The sequence below is a fragment of the Myxine glutinosa genome, chromosome 9 (genome assembly GCF_964187855.1).
Source record: "Myxine glutinosa chromosome 9, kmMyxGlut1.1, whole genome shotgun sequence".
NCBI classification, from domain to species: domain Eukaryota; kingdom Metazoa; phylum Chordata; class Myxini; order Myxiniformes; family Myxinidae; genus Myxine; species Myxine glutinosa.
In genome coordinates this window covers 135,129,335-135,152,044 of record NC_136269.1, presented here as the reverse complement: position 1 = coordinate 135,152,044, position 22,710 = coordinate 135,129,335, and the positions used below count along the sequence as shown (strand labels likewise).

Here is a 22,710-nt window from a genome sequence, read left to right as displayed (position 1 = left end):
TTTAACTCAGTCAGTCCATCCAAGTCAATGTTTCAGGAGAGGACATAACTGATCGACATGAAAGAAATTGATTCTCAAAAAAAGTTGGCTTTTAACGAGCAGAAAATGGTGCAGTGGCAGACAGGTAATTCATTTAAATACAGAATTCCTGTTGAAGGATCCGACGTTAGATCGCAATTTTCACTTGTGCCAAACTGATAATAATGTATGGTCTATAAGGTCATAGGGCAAAAATACTACTATAGGGTAAAAAAAATAATTCATAATGATCAAGGCACAGAGGGTGGGAAGGCCTGCGATGGACTGTGGTGGTTGCCCGCTGATACAGAGCAGTTTCCAGTCTGAAGGCAAAGATTGACCAGGGTGGTTACCAACTGATAGAGCAGTTTCCAGTCTGAAGGCCAAGATGGATCAGGGTGGTTGCTCAATGATACAGAGCAGTTTCCAGTCTGAAGGCAAAGATTGACCAGGGTGGTTACCAACTGATAGAGCAGTTTCCAGTCTGAAGGCCAAGATGGACCAGGGCGGTTGCCCGCTGATGCAGAGCAGTTTCCAGTCTGAAGGCCAAGTTGGAACCTTAGTGTTAACACGTCCTAGTGCTGAATGCAAGTACAAGGCACGTACCAAGATGCGGATTCCATTGCATGGAGCATCTCAATAATCCAAGATTACCATCAACGCATTAACAAAGCAGTAGCTTGAAGTTTTAAAACATTAAAAAATTAATGCAGGAAATCAATGCAGATTGAAAGAGGAAGCAAACAGTAACAGCAGGAAAATAGTCAAAAGCAGTGGAGATCAAACTCGCCACCATATGGGTACCGCTGGTTACTGCATCAAACGATCTTGACAAGGAAAATAGATGTACAGAGGAGCTGTCATCACCGGCATATCAGTTACCAGCAACGGACCAGTTGGGTAGAAGGGTGGACAAACGGAGAAACACGGGAAAAAAGCAAAATAAAACTATGACATACAGTAAAGGCATGGGATGACTCGGTGCCGGCAAGGATTAATCGATTAACACTTTGGCTTTGAAATGATCTTCACATTTATAAACTACTATAACTACTATCACCTCAAAATAAAGGAGCAATGGATGTGTCAATCTTATAATTTCTAATGTCTGTATGTTCCACTTCACAGCCAAACCATAGCATCCAGAGGCCCCAATTTTGGATGTAGATACTTCAGAATCTGGGGAAGGTATTAAGCTACCACATGTTGGCATTGACATCCATTATGAGGCCAAAGTCCACAAATAAAGTGTATACTTGGATGTGGGGTCAGGCAGTGCTTCCACTGGCCTGTAGGCAAAAGGTAACCACCATAAGGCCAATTATTCCATAGCTTTTCAATGACCAACACGTCCCGAAACCACCGCCAGGAAAACCTCACCCAGACAGGCAGTGCTGGGTACCCCACCCCCTCCTTGGGTACCCCCCACATAAATGAATAAATGCTTTTGGCTTCCATCTGGCCCTTCAGACTGGAAACTGCTCTCCATCAGATCTTCACATTTATGAATAAACAATAGTTGTAAATAAAATAAATAATTGTTAAAGTGATTAATCAAAGGTCCCACACCCCCATTGTCCACCTCTTCCATGAGCCTCAGATTTGAAGATTAAGTGCAATTTTATAGCAAGTTAAAGCAATGACAAAGTTTATCGACAAGATGCAAAAAAAGAGGAAAAGACCACAACCTGAGAATTGGGTTAGAATACTTTGGATGGCAAGCATACATAGGCCATGACGAATGAAAGCAAATGTCACGCCCAGAGTTAATGCACAAACCTTCAGACCTTAGCAATCCTCTTGGGACAACTCAGGATGGAAACATTAGAGATCTTGCCCATAAAGGCAGTTAAAGTGCAGCACTTTTGCCAGAAAGGTGCCATCACATGCCAACTCAGATCACGTATGGCAGTGAGGAAACGGTAGTCAGCAACGGTGTACCTGCTCAGCCTCTTTTGGGATGACAATCGCATCAGTGATGTCACTGCTACGACACCATTACAGCACCGATTATCAAAAGCCAGCAGAATCTCCCCGACGAACACTCGATCCTATCATCACAGTTGGGTCATCCAAAAGCAATGCACCAAGTGACGGATTGTGGAAGCCACCACCAAGAAAGAAAAGCAAAAGAAAGACACAAAACAAACTAAAGGCACTAAAATGTCCAGGAATTGATTTTGGGAAAGAGTGAGTCAAGATATTTCCTTTGGCTGTGGGGCTGGTCTTGGCCCATGACATCCATTCAAATCTACATCAGCAAAGAGAAAGTGATCTTCCTGAGCAGGACAGCAAAACAAATATGGCAAGAGATTATTCCAAATGGACACCAAGGGCCCAAAAAGGTATCCCAGGTCAGGGTGAGTGGGGGGTTGGGAATTAACATGGGAAAGGAGTCAGAGGGCAGATGCAGCATGGTGGCAGAAAAGATTGGTTTGGTTCAAATGAATTAATAGCAATGGAGGAAGAGGGTAAGAGGGTTGAGGGTGGTTTGTCAAGCAGTTCAGTGCAGGCTATGATAGCCAGAACAGTTGGTACACGTGGGAAGGCAGTTTGCTCCTGGGTCGCAAGATATTTCCCCCAAAGAGCTCAGCTCGAGGAAAGGGTTGTTGATGGTGTTGAAAACGAGCAAAATGCATCGGGGAGCTGGGGGAGAAAGTCGGGTGGTCGGCCAGGTTTTGCATGAGAAAAGCAGGTCGAGGAGCCAAGCAGGTTGAAAAAAAAAAAAACCTATAAAGAGAGAGGAAAAAGAAAGCATGGAACATCTGTAGCAGATGGAGGAATTGGAATAAGAATAAGAATGAGGAGAGACGGGTCAAATGAGCTCAAGCAGAAAATGGGGCCAGAGGCGAAAGGAGGGGCTTCGTTGGGGAAAAAACAACAAGGTTTTCACTCCTGGTGGATGCAAACCAGCCGAGAAATGGCAGCGAGGGCAGAGAAAGTGATTGGATATAAGAGGGTAGAGCACAGGCAACAACTTCCATTTTCGAGCATGGCGAGGGATTTTCACGAGCACCTATACTGTACGCAATCGCTGTAGGTTCAATAAAGGTAGACAGCACAAAGGATAGCAATGCACAAAGCAGGAAAAAATAGGACAAAACAAATCCATGTGAGCAACATCAGCGGTTTATTTTCACAAAATAGGCAAACGAAACCAACCACTAACCCTCAGGGTTCTATGTGCACTCACAAATAATCAATGACCCAAAGGACCCCAAATCGTCTGCGAAGACTTTTCGAGCGTAACACAACCTCATCCCTTTCATGAGAACTCGGTGGTTAATGGTTTGTCGATGTACTAAACAACCTCATATTATACCAGTATGTAGCAGTGTTGCTGCTCTTAAACCGTGCACAACTGGTTTGCAATGTCCGAGGACGGTCCGGAACAGCATGACGCGTGCAAAGAACGTTGTCGTTTTGCAAATGCAAAATTTCCGAAGAGGGGCACAGGGAACAAGCTTCCATGGGAGCGCCATCAAAATTGTTAGTAAGGAGGCGACCACTCATAACTGGAAAAACAAAACAAAACAAAAAAACACCTACCAATGGGTAGCTGCACGACTAACGCGTCTCCAGCATCCTGAGTCCAATCCTTCGCCGGGAGGATTGACAAGGCCACCTGTCATCTCGGGTGTACCCTTACCCAAAAGAACATGTGTGTCATGTGACCCAAGTATGCACACAGCCCAAAGACTGATGGTGTCCAAGTAAATCAACCAAATACTAATGTTATGCGCCATCAGTAGATTTGCGCTATCGACCGATCGAGGGTTAGATATCGATTGATATTTCCTACAAACAATCCTCACCATTTCTCCCTCCCATCCTGAGGCAAATCGATCGACGGCGCTGCGCTATCCAGCGATGATACGCATCCATTGATGGCGCAAAACGATGGCTGCACCATCTACGATTGGTCGATAGCACAAATCTACCGATGGCGCACAACACCAATAATCCAAAAAATGTACGTCAGACGTTTATGCGCAAGAGTAATGACCCGGGGTCATTCAACAATAGAAAAGGTACCAAAATAATTAGGAGGGATGAATAATATAAATGTTTGGAACACCACTTCATTGGTCAGAATGCAAACTGGTCTCTTCTGCACAAAACCACATGAGGCTGCACTCCGACTGCAGAATATACCACTTTGTAGAAAGCACGAAGACCATTCGGATATTTCCCAAGCAGAAGTTAAAGGTCTATGGAGCCCTTTGTTTTGAATTTCTTGGCTGCCCTTTCAGCCGCACGGACGCAAAACTTGCTCCCGTAAATAAGAGTGGAAAAAGGTCCAAACTTGATCTCGAACACACTGCCATTCTTTGGAAGAACTGCGGAAGGAGGACAAAAGAAAGGCCATAATGGAGGGGGTTTTAACAGAGCCAGGTCTTCCAGACAGCTACCCAAGACGCAAAATAACGTCAAAGGTGCACCCTCGCTCACCTTTCACTTTGTCTTCTGCAGTTATGATTTTCAGTACGTTCTTGAGTTCTTGGATAACAATTCCACAGGTTCCAATGTAGGATGGACATCGGGACTTATACACTGCAAACAAACGGAATGAATATGGATCTCTCCCCCCCCCCCAAAAAAAAAAAACACGTTGCCATCACGCAAACCCATCATGCGAGCTCTTCAATTCCATTGGCACATGGGAAGCACATCAATTAAATTCAATTCAACTTTATTGTCATTGTACAGTGCACAAATACAAGGTACAACAAAAAGTGAGCTTGCAAACTCCAAAGATTCGGTGCAAAAGTACATAGAGTGTAAACAATGAAATGTAAAAAATTGAGTGTAAACAGTTACTATACAGGTACAATACATACACAATGGTAGGCCTGCGGCCTGCACAGTCTCGTCGCCTAGGAGTAGGTTAGGTGACTGTATAAGTAGAGTATACAGAGATAAGTGCAAGAGCAGTGCAAAGGAGTAGTGCAAATGAGTAGTGCAACTGAGTAGTGGAAATGAGCAGATGAGCAAGGGCTGGCAGTGCAGGTAATGTGGTGTCTGGTGGTGGGGGGTATATTGGCTGAGTTAGTGGTATGTGACAGAATTCAGCTGGGTAACAGCCCTAGGGAAAAATCTGTTACTCAGTCTAGTCGTGCGGGCTCGAATGCATCTGAAGCATCTCCCAGATGGCAGGAGGGCAAACAGTCCGTGGCTGGGGTCCCTGGTGAAGCTGCGTGTTCTCCGCAGACAACGTTTCTGATAGATGTCCTGAATAGCTGGTAGCTGGGTGCCGGTGATGTACTGGGCAGTTTTAACTATCTGCTGCAGAGCATTCCGGTCAGAGGTGGAGCAGCTGCCATACCACACCATAATGCAGTTTGTCAGGATGCTCTCTATTGTGCAATGGTAGAAGTTGCGGGAAAAGCTGGGGGGACAGATTGGCTCTCTTCAGCCTCCTCAGGAAGTATAGACACTGCTGGGCCTTCTTCACCAGAGAGGAGGAGTTGAGGGAACATGAAAGGTTCTCCATGATGTGGATACCCAGGAACTTGAAGCTGCGGACCCTTTCCGCTTTGGCCCCATAGATGTAGATGGGAGTGTGTCTACTGCCTCTAGACTTCCTGAAGTCCACAATAAGCTCCTTGGTCTTCTTGGTGTTGAGGGCCAGATTGTTTTCAGCGCTCCACATCACAAGGAGTTGGGCCTCCTCCCTGTAGGCTGGCTCATCATTGTTGGTGATCAGGCCTACCACTGCTGTGTCGACCGCAAACTTGATGATGGTGTTGGAGTTGCGGACAGGCACACAGTCATGGGTGAAGAGGGAGTAGAGGACGGGGCTCAGCATGCATCCTTGTGGATGCATGCTGAGGGTTAGGGTGGGGTTAGGGTTAGGGTGGGGGAGGTGTGGTTGCCAAACCTAACAGACTGGGGTCCGTCAGTCAGAAAGTCCAGCGTCCAGTTGCAGAGGGAGGTATTAAGTCCTAGGATGTGAAGCTTGGTGGGGATATGACAGTGTTGAATGCTGAGCTGTAGTCATGAACAGCATTCTGAAGTAGGTGTCCTTGCCTTCCAAGTGGGTCAGAGCGGAGTGAAGAGCAGTGGATATGGCGTCTTCCATAGACATATTTGCACGGTAGGCAAGCTTGTGCTGGTCAAGGGTGGCGGGGACAGTGGCTTTTATGTGAGCCAGGACCAGTCTCCCGAAGCACTTCATTATGATGGGGGTAAGTGCGATAGGGCGGTAGTCATTCAGGCTCGTGACAGTCGACTGCTTCGGGACCGGAATGAGTAGACAGAAATTACACCTGCCTGCAGAGTTACAGAATATCTGGAGGGAATGGCTCTGCCATCGATGCATTGCGAATGCATATGAGGGGAAATTTGCCCAGGGTGGTGGCACACAGTGGTCTACTCTAACAATAACAACAACATGCATTTTAAGGCCATTTTCCCTGCTAGAGCGGGGATTAGCCTTGCGGTCCCCATGACAATCTTCTCCATTTTGCCCTATTTTCTGCATCTCTCCTTGTTAACCCCCTTACCCGCATTTCTTCTTCCACCATCTTTAGCCAAGTCTTTCTCGGTCTTCCCCGTCCTCTACTTCCTTCTACATTAATTTCCATCACTCTTCTCAACCAGTCACTTTCATCCTTCCTCAACACGTGACCAAACCATCTCAACCTGTTCCTCTTCACAGCATCAATCACAGGCAATATTCCCATCATCTTTCGCAATTCATCATTTGTCTTCCTCTCTCTCAACGATACTCCGCACATCCATCGAACCATTCGCATTTCCACCCTTCGTTGCTGCTCTACGTTCATTACCCATGTCTCGCTCCCATAAATCATAACACTTCTCACACATGCAGCATACACCTTTCCCTTCAGCTTCAGCGACACTCTCCTCCTCATCAGCACGCCACTCAGTTCCCGAAACTTCTTCCATGCACATCTTACTCGAGCAACCGTTGCCGAGTCTGATCCACCTTCTCCATACAGCATGTCTCCGAGGTAGCAAAATGTTTTCACACCTTCCAGCTTCACGCCGTCTCCAAGATCCAACTCAACATTTCCTCCATCTGCAGCTCCCTCTGTGCACACCTTACATTTGAATGTAGCTGCCACACTGGTAAATGACCCTCTCAGACCACTACATTTTTGATGAACCCACTCAGCGCACATTGTACATTGAATGGAGTTCACTCCGACACCCTTCCTGCACACAGCACACGGCCACTTCCCAGTTCTTTCCACCTCACCACATGCTTTACCACTTGCCATCACCTTCGTCTTTCCGATATTCACCTTCAGACCTTTTGTCTCCATACATTCCTTCCACTTGTTCATCTTTTCCTTCAGTCCATCCATACTTTCCGCAATCAACACCAGATCATCTGCATACAACAACTCCCACGGTAAACCCTCCTTTACGTTCTGAGCCAGCACCTCCATCACAGCTACAAATAGTAGTGGACTTAGTACCGACCCCTGATGCACTCCCACCTTCACCTCAAACTCACCCCTGTTCCCGTCCTTCGTCCTTACAGCTGTGCGCGCTCTTTTGTACATTGCCATCACTACTCTGATCAACCATTCCTCCACTCCTAACTTCCTCAATGCCCATGTCAATACTTTGCGTGGAACCCTATCGAATGCTTTCTCCAGATCAACAAACTCAAAAAACAACTTCTTCCTCTTCTCCATGTACTTCTCCTGCAACTGCCTCACAATGAAAAGCGCATCTGCCGTTCCTCTTCCTGGCATAAATCCAAACTGCATTTCGTCGATCTTCACTTTCTTCCTTATCCTCCTCTCCAACACCCTTTCCAATACTTTCATTCCATGCTCCAATATCTTTATCGCTCGGTACGAGCCACACTCCAGAGGGTCACCTTTCCCCTTGTATAGAGGGATGAGGGTACTCAGTTCCCAATCCACTGGAATGCGGCCTTCTTTCACCACTAGATTACAGATCTCTGTCATTCTCTTCACACCCAAACTTCCTGCTGCCTTCAACATATCTCCCACAACTCCTGTCGGCCCTCCCGCTTTTCCACTCTTCATTGCTTTTATCGCTTCCTCAACTTCCTTCTCAGTTATCTTCTCTGCCGGTCCTAAAACTGGGTTACTCTCTATGTTGCCATCCCATTCATTCTCTGTATTCAACAGCATTTCCATATATCTTTTCCATCTTCCTTTAATTCCATCTGGGTCGACAACGATTTGTCCCACTTCATCCTTCCAGCAACTCACCCCCATCACATCACACCTCTTTCGCTATGTGCTTTGCCATCCTGAATACTGCTTTCTGACCCTCTTCCGAATCCAAGCGTTCTCCGAACATTTTCCTACATGTCTCCTGCACCTTTGCTACCTCTTTCTTTGCAGCCTTCCTGGCTGCCTTACAACTTTCATGCTCTGCTGTTTCTGCTCCCGTACCCTTCGCCTTCTGCCACTCCTTGAACTTCTTCCTCTTCTCGTCAATCCTCTTTCCAACTTCATCATCCCACCAACATGTTTCCGAGTGCCTTGGTGGTCCTTTCGTCCATCCACATACCTCACCAACAGCTCCCAACAGACTAGCTTTCATTGACATCCAACCACTTTCAAGCTCAACCACATCATCCTCTACCCTACTCAGCCTCTCTTTTAATGCCTCCCTTACTGTCACCTCTTTCAACCTCCACACCTTCATTCTTGGTTGGTACTTCACCCGCCGCGTTCTCCTCGCACCTTTCACCCTTATGTCGCAGACAACCAAGTGGTGCTGTGAAACAGCCTCCTCCCCCGGGGCCACCTTTGTGTCCCGGAGGTGCCCCCTATCTCGCCTACGCACCATCAGGTAGTCAACGGTTGTCGTCGACCCACCTGACGTGTGTGTAACAAGCTTATTATCCTCTTTCTGGAACTGAGTATTACAAATCAACAATTCAGCTCCATCAGCAAACTCCAAAATCCTTTCACCTTCTCCATTTCTCCCACCATATCCGTAACCCCCATGAACTCCCTCAAAACCATCCATACTCCTTCCCACATGTCCATTCAGGTCTCCTCCCACCACAACAACTTTCTCATCTTTCACGTTTTCCATCAGCTTCTCTATCGCACACCAGAACTTGTCCTTCTCTTCATTGCTTCGACCAACCTGCGGAGCATATCCCGAGATGACGTTCACCAAGAGCTTTCCAATCATCATTTTCACCATCATCAACCTATCACTCACTCTAGTCACACTCACCACACTGTCTACAAACTCCTCAGAAAACAGGACACCAACACCATTCACGCCCTCCGGGCACCCTTGCCACACAAACTTGTATTTCTGTCCCTGCCTACCCTTCACCATTCTCACACCACTTCCCTTCCATCTCGTCTCTTGCACACAACATATGTCCACTCTTCTTCTGACCAATACTTCCACCACTTCTCCTGATCTCCCTGTCATTGTCCCTACATTCCATGTCCCAAACCTCAGAAACCGATCACTTCGGGCTGCACCCTGCCCATATATTGTAATTGTCATGGTTCTCTTTTTGAGGCAATGTTTTTTTTTAATGGCCGGATGCCCTTGCTGACGCCAACCCTCTTAGTAGTCTCTTACGACACGCAGGGATACGGTGTACCTATTCTGACCAGGGTACACACTGGGAAACGTTTAAAACATGGAAATTCGGGGGGGGGGGGGGGGGGCCGGCATCACGGCTGCGGTTTAAACATATTCCAACAATATCCAAACAGAACCATGAAAACCATGAAAAACAATCTGGGAAAAGTCTCCAAGCGAGAACGTGGATTTGAGAAAGAAGGAGCAGAGGCGGAAGAAAAACGAGATACAGGGGACGGGGCACAAGTCGAGACGAGGATGAGAGCGAACAAGCAACGTGTCCGGGAGGAGAGAAAGAATCAATATAGAATTCTTTGTCTAGGGAGGTGAGGTGAGGGGGAGAAAATAAAATAAAAGAAACAAGCAATGCAGCGAAGGAAAGAACCCAAATCGACAAAACACCGACGGGGGGAGGGAAGCCCCAAGTTACCAGGCCGCGCACGAGGTACGACCCAGAAAACGATTAACTACACACAAGTTTCTACGAATTACAAACCAATACCAACCAGAAACACACAATAACACGTACACAGCAAAATAACCAGTGGAAATTTGACAAAGACAAGGATGGGAAAACACTTAAACTTCGATGCCGTGGAGAGTTCGAAGTACGCTTCACTCGCCCGAGGAACCGGAAGCCCAATCTTGGGTCTATCGGAAGGTCTACCGGAACCGGAAGGTCTACTCTAAGATGTCTTCAAATGAAATCAAATCAAAAATTGGTTTAATTTTTTTCCAATGTATCACGGCAATAATAGGCTATGAGCCAGACCCCCCAAATTGACCGGTCGGTACCATACAGATGGAGTAAGGCTCATTGTGATTTTTAGCAAGATATATGTCCCTAGATATGAAAAAAAAGTGATAGCAGTGTATAACTCTCGGCCATCTCTGTGTTATGACCCGAAATATTATTATACGCCCGCTTCGCTTCGCCAAAAAATGTGATATTTGCTAAAATTGGAATAAATATGTTTTTAAGGACCACAGAGTGCCAATAATTTGCATACTGGATGCCAACTAATATAGTAATAGAAATATAGAACATTTGTGGGGGTTATTTATCAAATTTTTGATATAATGACAATAAATATGTTAAATTTAGTGAAAAAGTGGTCGAAATCGCTTCGAGTTCAGAATTCACTTTTTTTTTGGTTTTTTTTTTATTTTTATTTTTTATTGTTGTTGTTGTTGTATACTGAATCGAGGCTCGTGAAAGAGCTAACATTTATTTCACAAACAAATCAACCAGACAAACAAAACACAAAAAGAGGGAGCGGAAGACAAGATGGGGAGAGAAGGGGAAGCACACAACCACAACATTTGAGAGCAGGGAGAAGTGTAGGAGGGAGAGGGCTTGGGGGCAGGAGGCTTGAGAAGGGGGGGGGGGGGGGGGGAGAGGTATAAAACACAAGGGGACCGAAATTAGCGGGGGTAGAAAAGATCAAGGTTTTGGATGGGGGAGGATAAGAGATGGTGGTGAACAGCTGTTTTAAAGACCTGGAGGGTGGAGTGGGATTGAAGAGAGTGAGGGAGTTTGTTCCAGAGGCGGGAGAAAAGAGGAATGAAGGAGTGAAATGTACATTGTACATTTTTGTCAATATTTCAAAAATGAAAACTCCCAGAGTAACATTTGACCCCTCAAAATCTTCGCAAGGAACCACTGCATTGGAATATATCATTCCTTTGTAATATGGTGGTTGTTTGGGGCACATATTTTGGTGAAGTTCAAAATATGTTCAACCATACCCCCTAAGTTGTGTCTGCATTGCCAATGGACTGAAATGTACAGACATGTGTAAACTTGCCGCCTGCGACAATCAGCCATTGTCTGTCGAGCCAGACGACGACAGCCTCGATGAGGATGATCCATGTGACGAGGAGCAAGAATACGGATTCTGAGCCAAATATGCTGCGCATCTAAAGGGAGGGACACTTTCGTGATGTATTTTCAGACATTTATTTTCTGTTAAGTGATTTAAGTATAATATGTATGACGTTCATTGTAGCCCGATGCATAAAAGGATAGGTTCAATTTATAAGCATTATTTAGAATGTGTTTTAAATGCCTGTAATCTGTGTCAATTGTGTTAAAAATTGATTGGTAATAATACTGTATAATAAAATAAATAAAAAACCACCTTTAGAGGCCATTTTTCCCCGCAAAGCGGAGGTTGGCCTTTTTCGGGAACCGTGGTTGTTGTCGTTTTTCGGTCCCCTTTTTTGAAGCAATGTTTTACGGCCGGATGCCCTTCCTGACGCCAACCCTTTTTGCCGCCTTTAACGACAAACAGGGAATTACCAGTGAACTGGTACTCAATTAGCCGACCTCAGAAGGATGACAGGCTGAGTCAACCCCCCTGGCGTTAATTCAGCGATCGACCGAGATTCTAGGATCCTAGGATCCTAAGCCGGCACCCTAGCCGCTAGCCCAACACCAGGGCTTGTATAATAACAAGGCGTATTTGTTCGAGAGATCATGATAAACCTAGAGTGTGGAGCAAGTTTGCATGCATTGTGAAATACTAGGGCATGCCCGTACTATATCTATATCTAAAATTATATCCCCCCCCTCTATTTACATGAAATGGTTTGGTCCAAAGCGAACGGCTTGCGAGTGGTGACAATCCCCCCCCTCTATTTACATGCAATGGTTTGGTCCAAAGCGAACGGCTTCCGGAGTTTGGTAAAGAAATCGCCATCGCGTGCACAAACGCGCAGGAAAGCGAATGAATCGCAAATTCGTTTTTATTAGTTGTAAAACATAGTTTAACGCCAACATAGTTTGCAAACGTGAAATAAATGAATACGCTCTCAAATGTGCCATCCGAGGCAGAGTGTGCCCGCCACGTTCGGCACACGCGATCGTTCGCTGCTCTCTGATTGGTTGAATCGTTTTTTGGACATAGCTCGGTAAGTAATTGTCCGATTAATATGAAACCTTGAAAAGGCACATCCTCGGGTCCCCAGCAATATACCTGGCAAGTTAAAAGTATATCGGACCCGTGGTTGTCGAGAAACAGCGGTCACAGACAAACGTACAGACGTACAGACAGACAGACAGAGATTACTGGAATTATAGATAGATAATGTAGCTGATGTTACAAACCTACTTTAGGATACTAGCTAATACCAAAAATTACACTGAGATACCAAAAGTAGTAGACGAATAAACCTAAAATGTTCAAAAGCTATGTTTCGTTCCAAAATATCAAAATTAGGGGGTATGGTTGAACATATTTTGAACTTTGCCAAAATATGTGCCCCAAACAACCACCATATTACAAAGTAATGATATATTCCAATGCAGTGGTTCCTTGCGAAGATTTTGAGGGGTCAAATGTTACTCTGGGAGTTTTCATTTTTGAAATATTGACAAAAATGTACAATGTGAATTCTGAACTCGAAGCGATTTCGACCACTTTTTCACTAAATTTAACATATTTTTTGTCATTATATCAATATTTTGATAAATAACCCCCACAAATGTTCTATTTTATATTACTATATTAGTTGGCATCCAGTATGCAAATTATTGGCACTCTGTGGTCCTTAAAAACATATATGTATTCCAATTTTAGCAAATATCACATTTTTTGGCGAAGCGAAGCAGGCGTATAATAATATTTCGGGTGATAACACAGAGATGGCCAAGAGTTATACACTGCTATCACTTTTTTTCATATCTAGGGACATATATCTTGCTAAAAATCACAATGAGCCTTACTCCATCTGTATGGTACCGACCAACCCCCTTGGCTCATAGCCTATAAGGCAAATTGCACAAAGCTTACATGAAATGGACATGCACAGTATAAAAAGGTACAAAAATCTGGAACGTGAATACAAATTAGTGTAAAAAGTAAAACGTTGCTAAATTGCATCTTATCATCAATTTAAATAATCAAATTAAAATGCACAAAAAAAATCTATGATTCAACAACAACACATAATCACAATAACAAGATATTTTCATCATATTCATTTTACCGCACATTTGCAACAACAAATATAACAAAATCAAATCAAAAGTTAACGTTATGAGGACCACCAGGAATGCAAACAATGGAGATTAGATCACAAGTATTCAATATTGATAAAAAACAAAAACAGGTATCAGAAACAACGGTGCCGAAGGATATACAAATTTGAGAATATCAGCATAAAATATATTGAACTCGCATAAATTTACTGACTTTAAAACAATAATATGATGTGTAAGTAAGCAAGAAGTCGGTGCTATACTCTCCTTGCATACCATGATTGAAAGGTCAAAGATCAATAGAGGAAGAAGATAAAGATGAAAGAGGGAGAAGAAGAAAAATAGAAAGTGAAGGTGGAAGAAGAAAAAGGAGGACGAGTAGAAAGTAAGTTTGGGCAGAAGCGGGAAACTAAACAAAAAGGAAGAAAAGAACAATGGATAAACAAGAGGAGGAAATTATCTACAAATCATAGTAAATGTTGGCACCGGTGTGATTTTAGACAATGATTTAGAGACGATGATCACTCATTGCACGGACAAGATATGGTAGAGCACTATTTATCATGCAATTGGTTTTTAAACAGAATTCTGGTATGTTCACATTTATACTCAAAATAAAGGCCAATTACTGCACTGTAATTAATGCCAAGAAGGAAGCCGGACATTAACAATACATACGGTTATGTTTTCACGTGTGTGTGTGTGTGTGTGTGTGTGTGTGTGTGTGTGTGTGTGTGTGTGTGTGTGTGTGTGTGTGTGTGTGTGTGTGTGTGTGTGTGCGCAAGATGTCTCAAAAGGTTGTGGACAGATTCGGACGAAATTTGGCAGAATGACACAGACTAAACGATTTGATTTTGGTGAAGATCCGGATTTGGATCCGGCTACGAGAATTTGTTAAGCGATTCTTCACAATTGAGAGATGGGGCCAAAAATTGTAGATAGCAGGATATCTCAAAAAGTTGTGGATGGATTTTTTATGAAACTTGGTGGAGAGGTTGGGTGTATGACAAGGAAGAATTGATTCAATTTTGGTGAATATCTGAATATGGATTCGAATAAAGAATTATTTAATTTTGAAGCGATTCTTTATCATTGAGTGATTGGACTAAAACTGATACATAGGATATCTCAAAAAGATTATGGACGGATTTGGACAAAACTTGGTGGACCGATTGGGTGTGTGACAAGGAAGAATCGATTCGATTTTGGTGAAGATCTGAATATGGATTATGAGGATTATGATTACGATTATGAATTATGGATTAGATCTGAATATAGATTACGAGATTACGAGAAAGATATGAGAGTTATTTAATTTTAAGTGATCCTTCACCATTTGAGGTCGGGCGAAAAGCGATATATAACAACAACAACAACAGGCATTTTAAGGCAATTTTCCCTGCAAGAGCGGGGGTTAGCCTTGCGGTCCCCATGACAATCTTCTCCATTTTGCCCTATTTTCTGCATCTCCCCTTGATAACCCCTTTGCCCGCATTTCTTCTTCGACAATCTTTAGCCAAGTCTTTCTCGGTCTTCCCAGTCCTCTAATTCCTTCTACATTAATTTCCATCACTCTTCTCAACCAGTCACTTTCATCCTTCCTCAACACATGACCAAACCATCTCAACCTGTTTCTTTTCACAGCATCCATCACAGGCTCTATTCCCATCATCTTTCGCAATTCATCATTTGTCTTCCTCTCTCTCAACGATACTCTACACATCCACCGAACCATTCGCATTTCCACCCTTTCCAGCCTTCGTTGCTGCTCTACGTTCATTACCCATGTCTCGCTCCCATAAATCATAACATCTCACACATGCAGCATACACCTTTCCCTTCAGCTTCAACGACACCCCTCCTCGTCAGCACGCCACTCAGTTCCCGAAACTTCTTTCATGCACATCTCACTCGAGCAACCGTTGCCGAGTCTGATCCACCTTCTCCATTCAGCATGTCTCCTAGGTAACAAAATGTTTTCACACCTTCCAGCTTCACGCCGTCTCCAAGATCCAACTCAACATTTCCTCCATCTGCAGTTCCCTCTGTGCACACCTTACACTTGAATGTAGCTGCCACACTGGTTAATGACCCTCTCAAACCACTACATTTTTGATGAACCCACTCAGCGCACATTGTACATTGAATGGAATTCACTCCGACACGCTTCCTCCACACAGCACACGGTCACTTCCCAGTTCTTTCCACCTCACCACATGCTTTACCACTTGCCATCACCTTCGTTTTTCCGATATTCACCTTGACCTTTTGTCTCCATACATTCCTTCCACTTGTTCATCTTCTCCTTCAGTCCATCCATACTTTCTGCAATCAACACCAGATCATCTGCATACAACAACTCCCATGGTAAACCCTCCTTCACGTTCCGAGCCAGCACCTCCAACACAGCTACAAATAGTAGTGGATTTAGTATCGACCCCTGATGCACTCCCACCTTCACCTCAAACTCACCACTGTTCCCGTCCTTCGTCCTTACAGCTGTGCACGCTCTTTTGTACATTGCCATCACTACTCTGATCAACCATTCCTCCACTCCTAACTTCCTCAAACTCTTACCTTCCAAAAGCGAGGTATAACATGATATTTAAAAAAAGTTATGGACGAGTTTTGACTAAACTTGGTGGACGAGTTGGGTAGGTGACAAGAACAAGTGATTAGATTTTGGTTCAGGTCCGAATCCAGATCCAGCCTATCAGTGGGATATAAAACAAACTGTTCAGCCTGGTGGAGGTATGTGCTCTACCGAGTGCCATTCTAGTTTTAAGTATTATTATTATTATTATAATATATTACTCGTATTAGTCGTTGTTGGTGGAAAGTCTCTGAATTACGAAGTATTTGAAAGAACAGGCTTACTACGGACGGATTTGCATAGTTTGTAATTGGCAAAACAATAATGGGACCCAATCGTGTACCTTGGGGGGACTACAGCATGCAGCCACGACCAGTCCGAACAGGTTCATTGGTAGCGGACACACCGTTGGTGGGATGATAGGACATCGCATATCCATGGGATAATTGCTGGGCATACTTGAAGATCAACTTCGAAATCGCAATCGTGTGATCACAGCGATCGAATGCTATCGTTGAATCCGCAAGGGTGATTGTGGAGGACGATCTCGGTTTCTGTGTTTACGTACAAAGTATGGAACATATTGATTCGATAATGGTTTGTTGATAACGATTTCTGGTTTCAAAATTGATTTGGGCTTAATTTTGGTGTCATATCTTGTAATGTCCATTTTGCGAATAATCCGTCGGCCAATTTGGCAGAGTCATCTTGGCCTTGGATCATGTTTAACATCCACCGGTGAATGCTAACAGAGGGGAAACACAGCCAGATTAACATCCCTACCAAAGGATGGTACACTCAATGATGAAACACCCCATCTGCGAGGCATCAAGACGACAATCCTTTTAGTTGGGCCGGAATAGAACCCCGACAAGACGGCTCAGAGGCGAGTAAGCTACCACCGATCCTCCGACATTGCCACTGATGTACAGCAGTCCAAAATGTACAATACAAAGGGACAACGAGAGCGATAACTCAATGGATCATCACCTTTCACGATGGCACCATGAAGGTCTGCCTTCAGAAGCTTGTTTTGCAAAGTCTGCAAACAACTGCCAACCACAACCACACCGATAAGTCTCACCGTAGCAAAAGGAACAAGTCATAACATACCGATATGAAAATGCTACGAAGGTCTTTGTAGTCTAGTTTCCTTCATGATCTTGCTGTGACATTACAGTTTGCACAGTTTTTAAAAGTTTAAAACCTGGGAATTTATACCGAACATGGTGCAGGTGGACAAACCTGCTAGATTTGAATCCTCCAACCAGGCCTTCAATGTACTCGAGCCACAGGTGGTGCAAGGGTAAGAAAATGGAGTAACTAAAGGAGGGAAACAAGTAATCGAGTACATCTCACCAAGGCCGAGGGCTATTAGTCAGCAAGCGGGAGGAAAGGCAAAAGTATTATATATAATATATATACACATCTTCTATATATATATATATATATAAAAAAGAAAGTTTTTGTTTGTTTGTCTGCGCAAGCTAATCTCTTGAACGGTGAAAGATAGGAAGAATGTGTGCAGGTGACTGACTCTCTACTCTGACTACTACTCTACTCTGACTACTACTCTACTCTGACTCTCTTGAAAATCCTCTCTATCTCTTTGCTGATGACTCTACTCTCTGTCGCTCCATTCCTCATCCCTCAGATCGGCAGTCTGCAGCCTCCTCACTCTCTGCAGACCTGGACAAAATCACAGACTGGGCAAACAAGTGGAACATGTCTTTCAATCCTGACAAATCTCACACTCTTACGATGTCTCTCCGAAAAGACCGACTGGATAACCCTCCCATCCACTTTCTGAATAATCCTCTCCAAGAAGTTCTGTCACTCAAGCTTTTGGGTCTCACTATCTGCCATGATCTTTCCTGGGAAAACCACATTTCAAATCTGGCCTCCAAAGCCAGTCGCCGACTGGGCATCCTCCGTCGTGCGAAGTCCTTCCTTGGCACACCTGAGCTCCTCACCACATACAAGGCTTTCATCCGCAGCTCAATGGAATACTGCTCTCCCCTCTGGGCTGGTGCTCCTGCCTCACACCTAGCTCGTCTTCACGCTGTTGAAACCAAAGCGTTCAGAATCATTGGAATCTCCCGCGATGAAGCTAACTCCAAGGGCCTCTCACTCACTCACCACAGGCAGGTTGGTGGTCTTTCCGTCTTCTACCGACTCCTCTCTGGCCTTGCCCCCCCAGCTCTCTCTGGGCTCTGTCCCGCAAATATTCCTACAGGTCGCACAAGATCTGCCTGCAACCCTCTTATGGTTAAACTGCCAAAATCAAGACTCTCTGCTCACCTTCACTCCTTCATTCCTCTTTTCTCCCGCCTCTGGAACAAACTCGCTCACTCTCTTCAATCCCACTCCACCCTCCAGGTCTTTAAAACAGCTGTTCACCACCATCTCTTATCTTCCCCCATCCAAAACCTTGATCTTTTCTATCCCCACTAATTTCACCCCAATTCCACTTTTTTGAAATACCAACTTCTGTCCTGGAAGTCCTTGGTATCCTTGTGTTTTATACTTCTCCCACCCCCCCCCCCACCCCCTTCCCACGCCTCCTCCCCCCAAGCCCTCTCCCTCCCACACATCTCCCTGCTCTTAAATGTTGTGTGCTCTCAAGTGTTTGTGTGCTTCCCCTTCTCTTGTCTTCCGCTCCCTCTTTTTATATATTTTGTTTGTCTGGTTGATTTGTTTGTGAAGTAAATGTCAGCTCTTTCACGAGCCTCGATTCAGTATACAAAAAAAAACCAAAAAAAAAACCTCCAATACAAAAAAATGTCAGGACGGGCCCCGGGAAGGTTTTTGGCTAGGTGGTGAGACCGGTCGACGCCCACCCACCTCAGCCGGGCTGGGCCCATTTCGCAATTAAAAGGTGAGCTGAATTATAGTAGTCGATCTTCTACGGTCATGAGTAAAAGCTGAATTATAGTAGTAAATGCATTCAAAAAGAACCAAAAATGTCGGGACGGGCCCCCGGAAAGTTATAGGCTAGGTAGCGAGGCCGGTCGAGGCCCACCTCGGCCGGGCTGGGCCCATTTCACAATTAAAAGCTGAGCTGAATTATAGTAGTCAATCGTCTACGGCCGCGAGTAAAAGCTGAATTATAGCAGTAAATATATATATCAAGCAACAAAACAAAGCCTTGCCAGAGATATAGTCAAAAATTAATAAACCAATTCATTGTCTCCCACCCCCATCGTGACCCATGAAGGAATAATCCTGCACCAACAAAACCAATTGGCTTACTCGAGATACCAAGTGTGTAAAAAATTATTAATTAATAAATTTGGCTCTTTTTTTCCCCACCACCCACCTCCCTACTCCCAACCACATCCCCATCCCCATCCCGTCCTCGACCAATGAAGGGACCCTCCTGCAACAACAAATCTCAACACAAATGGTAGTCCGTCTCTCTGCAGTTTCCAGGGAGTGTCATATATTTTCCCAGCGGCGGGCCCATTTTCTGATGCCGCTGGAATGCAGGTCTTGTTTTATTTTCTTGGTCCTTCAAGCTTATCTTTCCCTCTTACAAAATGGCCGTTTATTCTCAGACTCAAGGCGAGATAACGTAGAAAAAAAACAACAGTATATTATTACATCCTTACCGTTGTCTCTCTGGCTTCAGCTTAAAAGCCCCAAGTTTCCGTCGTTGCCGTGACGATAAGGCCTTGCCCCGTGATTGATGTTCACCCCTCAGTCCCGACCTGTGGCCTTTCTTCGAATTCCCTTGTGTTCCAGATGGACGAAACTTCAACTTTAATGCCTGCCACTTCAGACGTCCCTGAACAGACTCTTCGGAACCGAGGCCCGGCACAGCCTGTTGCAAGAAGGCCCTCACGAAAGCCTTTGAGCGGTCCTTACCCAGAACCTGGGCGAAAAGGAGGAAGAGATCGCAAAGGCCTCAATGCTTTCTCCTCCATAAAGCAGAAAGATTCATAGAGAGGAGCAACACACAAGGAACCCATTTCACTGAATGTCGCTAAACGAGCTCATCAAGCATTTCCGTCCTATCGGCTAGCCGCAAGGAAACATCGGCAAAAGTCTAAAAGGACAGACGATGGAAAAGTTGTCTCACCCGAAGTCCAGCATCAGTCAATTCACTCTTGGACAAGGACTTGTACAGATGGCCTGCAACATAATTTTTTTTTAATTGAAACGTACAAAATTCAATGGACATCATGAACACAAAGGACATTGTACATCTCATTTACACACTGAACTGCTGATTAAAGTGCACAAACACCATGGATACAAAATCCTTTCAATCTGAGATGTACAAGTGGTGGAACTTCCTCGGAACCTTCCCTAGTTTTGTCACAAGTTTTTAATAACTTTTTGAAATATCAGGCTCTGTCCCGTTTTTAGCCCCATTACTCAACGGTGAAGAATCACTTTAAAAAATAATTAATTAATTCTCGTATCCGGATCCGGATATTCACCAAAATCGAATAGATTAGTCCTCGTCACACACCCAACCAGTCCACAACGTTTTGTCCGAATCCATCCACAACTTTTTGAGATATCTTGTTCAAAAACATACAAGTGACACCTTCAGTGGCGGAGGTAAAAAGCTGGAGAAAATCTTTTGCATAGACGGTTACAAGTTCCATGGATGTGCCGTCAACAGGTGTCACCTATTGGGAACAAGTTAAACTTGGAGCATAAATAATGGAGGTCTAAAAACGCCGAACTACAAGCATAACAAAAATGGTGGGCCTTCCAAACAACGATCTTTAAAACAAGAGGGCCCCAAGTAAGCCAGGTGACAAAGTTTGGATTTATAATTATAAAACAACTGTCGAGGCCAACAGGTGTACAACACGGAAGGAGACCATGTACAGCTTGGACAACAAGCCCTTACCATTCCTTACTATGGAATGAACTGGAGAACAATGGCCTAAGATAACATTGATGGCCTAAGATAACCGATAATGAGGGTTGACCACTTGTAAACATCGAAGGGTCGATGTACATGGCTAACTTTGAGAGAGACAGAGTGGAGAGAGAGACAGTGTGGGAGTTAGAGACAGAGTGGGAGAGAGAGAGAGGGAGAGTGAAATAGAGAGAGGGAGAGTGAAATACAGAGAGTGAGAGAGGGAGAGAGAAATACAGTGAGTGGGAGAGAGAGAGTGAGAGATAGAGAGTGGGAGAGAGGGAGAGAGAGGGAGAATGAAATACAGAGAGTGGGAGAGAGAGAGAGAGAAACTGACGTTTGCCAAATGTCTTGGTCCTTGTGCAGAAAACGATCCTGTGCCATCTTCAAGGGAGAAGCCCTTAGGGACTGTAACCATGGCGACGATGTACAATGTACATGGCAGAGAGACAAAATGCGGATACGCCACGGCTATGCCGAGCCAAATGACCTCTTGTACTCGATATATAGTTACGGAATTATACAAATAGAGCGAAAAACTATACTTTCTGTTTGTTGTGCACGGATCGCACCACCAAATATGTTTAAAAACAAGCCTCGGCGACAATGTGAATGTTACTGTTAGCATCTCGTTTTTATTTAATCCCTAAGGCCACAATTTAACAAATGTGTAAAACCGACATGACACTTACCTTGCGTAATCCTGACAGGATCGATATTCTTGTCCATAATGCCGAGTTGTCTGGACACAAAGCAAAGTACAAGGCCAAGGCTCGAAACGCGCTGTTCAAGCAAATACAGTAACAAACACACACTGTACTTGTACAGTAGACTACAGGCCTAATTCGAGTGGATGTAACTTTTTACTGAACGAGATTAATAATGTGTCGACGTTATTGAACACAATGTTAATGTCTGTTAGTTTATGAAATGCAGCATTTACCAGAGTAAACTATTTCACCCGTTGGTGAAACCAGCAATGCCACGTACACATACACCGCACCAAGGCGCACCGGACGAACGTTAGCGATTATGGGTTGAAATTGTAACGCAATGGATACAGACATGAACGTAATATATATATATATATATATATATATATATATATATATATATATATATATATATATATATCTCGTTGTGTTCGAATCTCGATGGAGTTGAGAGTTCGGGAGGTACCGTGGCAGCGGGAGCGGGGGCGCTGCATCAACAATCACCCCCTTTCGAACGAGGCACCTGAAAACCAGATGTTCGTTTCATCTGAGAGCATCGAGGAGAGTTGTTCCCCAGAGATCGCTTCGCCATTTGAATGTGGTGGTATGGGGAATGGGGAACAGAACAGTGATTCTCCATTGGGACAAAAAAAGGAGAAGAGGCAGAAAGGAGCAATACTAATAGGTGTGCGCGATGGTTTGGGTTTGTAGTAGGTGGAGGCCGTAGAGTCCCTGTATATATGGAGTCGCGACAACCTGCAATTAGAAGTTATTTTGTTAACATCAAGCGCGTCGCACCTCAGGTGTACCGTGTAATTAGGTGGGCATCAATGTCTCGAATTCGCCCTTTTTAGGATCGCATCCAGGTTTTCTACCTTTAGGTGAGAAACTCAGCAGATCACCGTAAAGGTGAAAGAAGTCTCACCCATGGCCGTGACTCGTTTTGAGCAGAATC

The 22,710-nt window shown here is 44.4% G+C and overlaps 1 protein-coding gene across 2 annotated transcripts; it reads right to left on the bottom strand.

The window, feature by feature from the left end:
* Positions 1 to 3,133: 3,133 nt before the first annotated feature.
* POP4 (POP4 ribonuclease P/MRP subunit) lies at positions 3,134 to 21,865 on the bottom strand. Of its 2 annotated transcripts, XR_013624617.1 has the most exons (8): positions 21,735 to 21,865; positions 20,245 to 20,297; positions 19,775 to 20,037; positions 17,409 to 17,486; positions 17,154 to 17,215; positions 4,471 to 4,572; positions 4,011 to 4,358; positions 3,134 to 3,777 (listed from the first exon to the last, which is right to left on the bottom strand). XR_013624617.1 is itself a non-coding variant. In XM_068099169.2 (7 exons), the coding sequence occupies exons 1-7, from the start codon at positions 21,769 to 21,771 to the stop codon at positions 4,222 to 4,224; spliced, it is 732 nt and encodes a 243-aa protein (XP_067955270.2). In that variant the 5' UTR covers positions 21,772 to 21,848; the 3' UTR covers positions 3,134 to 4,221. The 2 variants fall into 2 exon arrangements, 1 of the variants encoding a protein (XP_067955270.2); XM_068099169.2 differs by having other exon boundaries at positions 3,134 to 4,358; positions 21,735 to 21,848.
* Between the last annotated feature and the right edge of the window lie 845 nt (positions 21,866 to 22,710).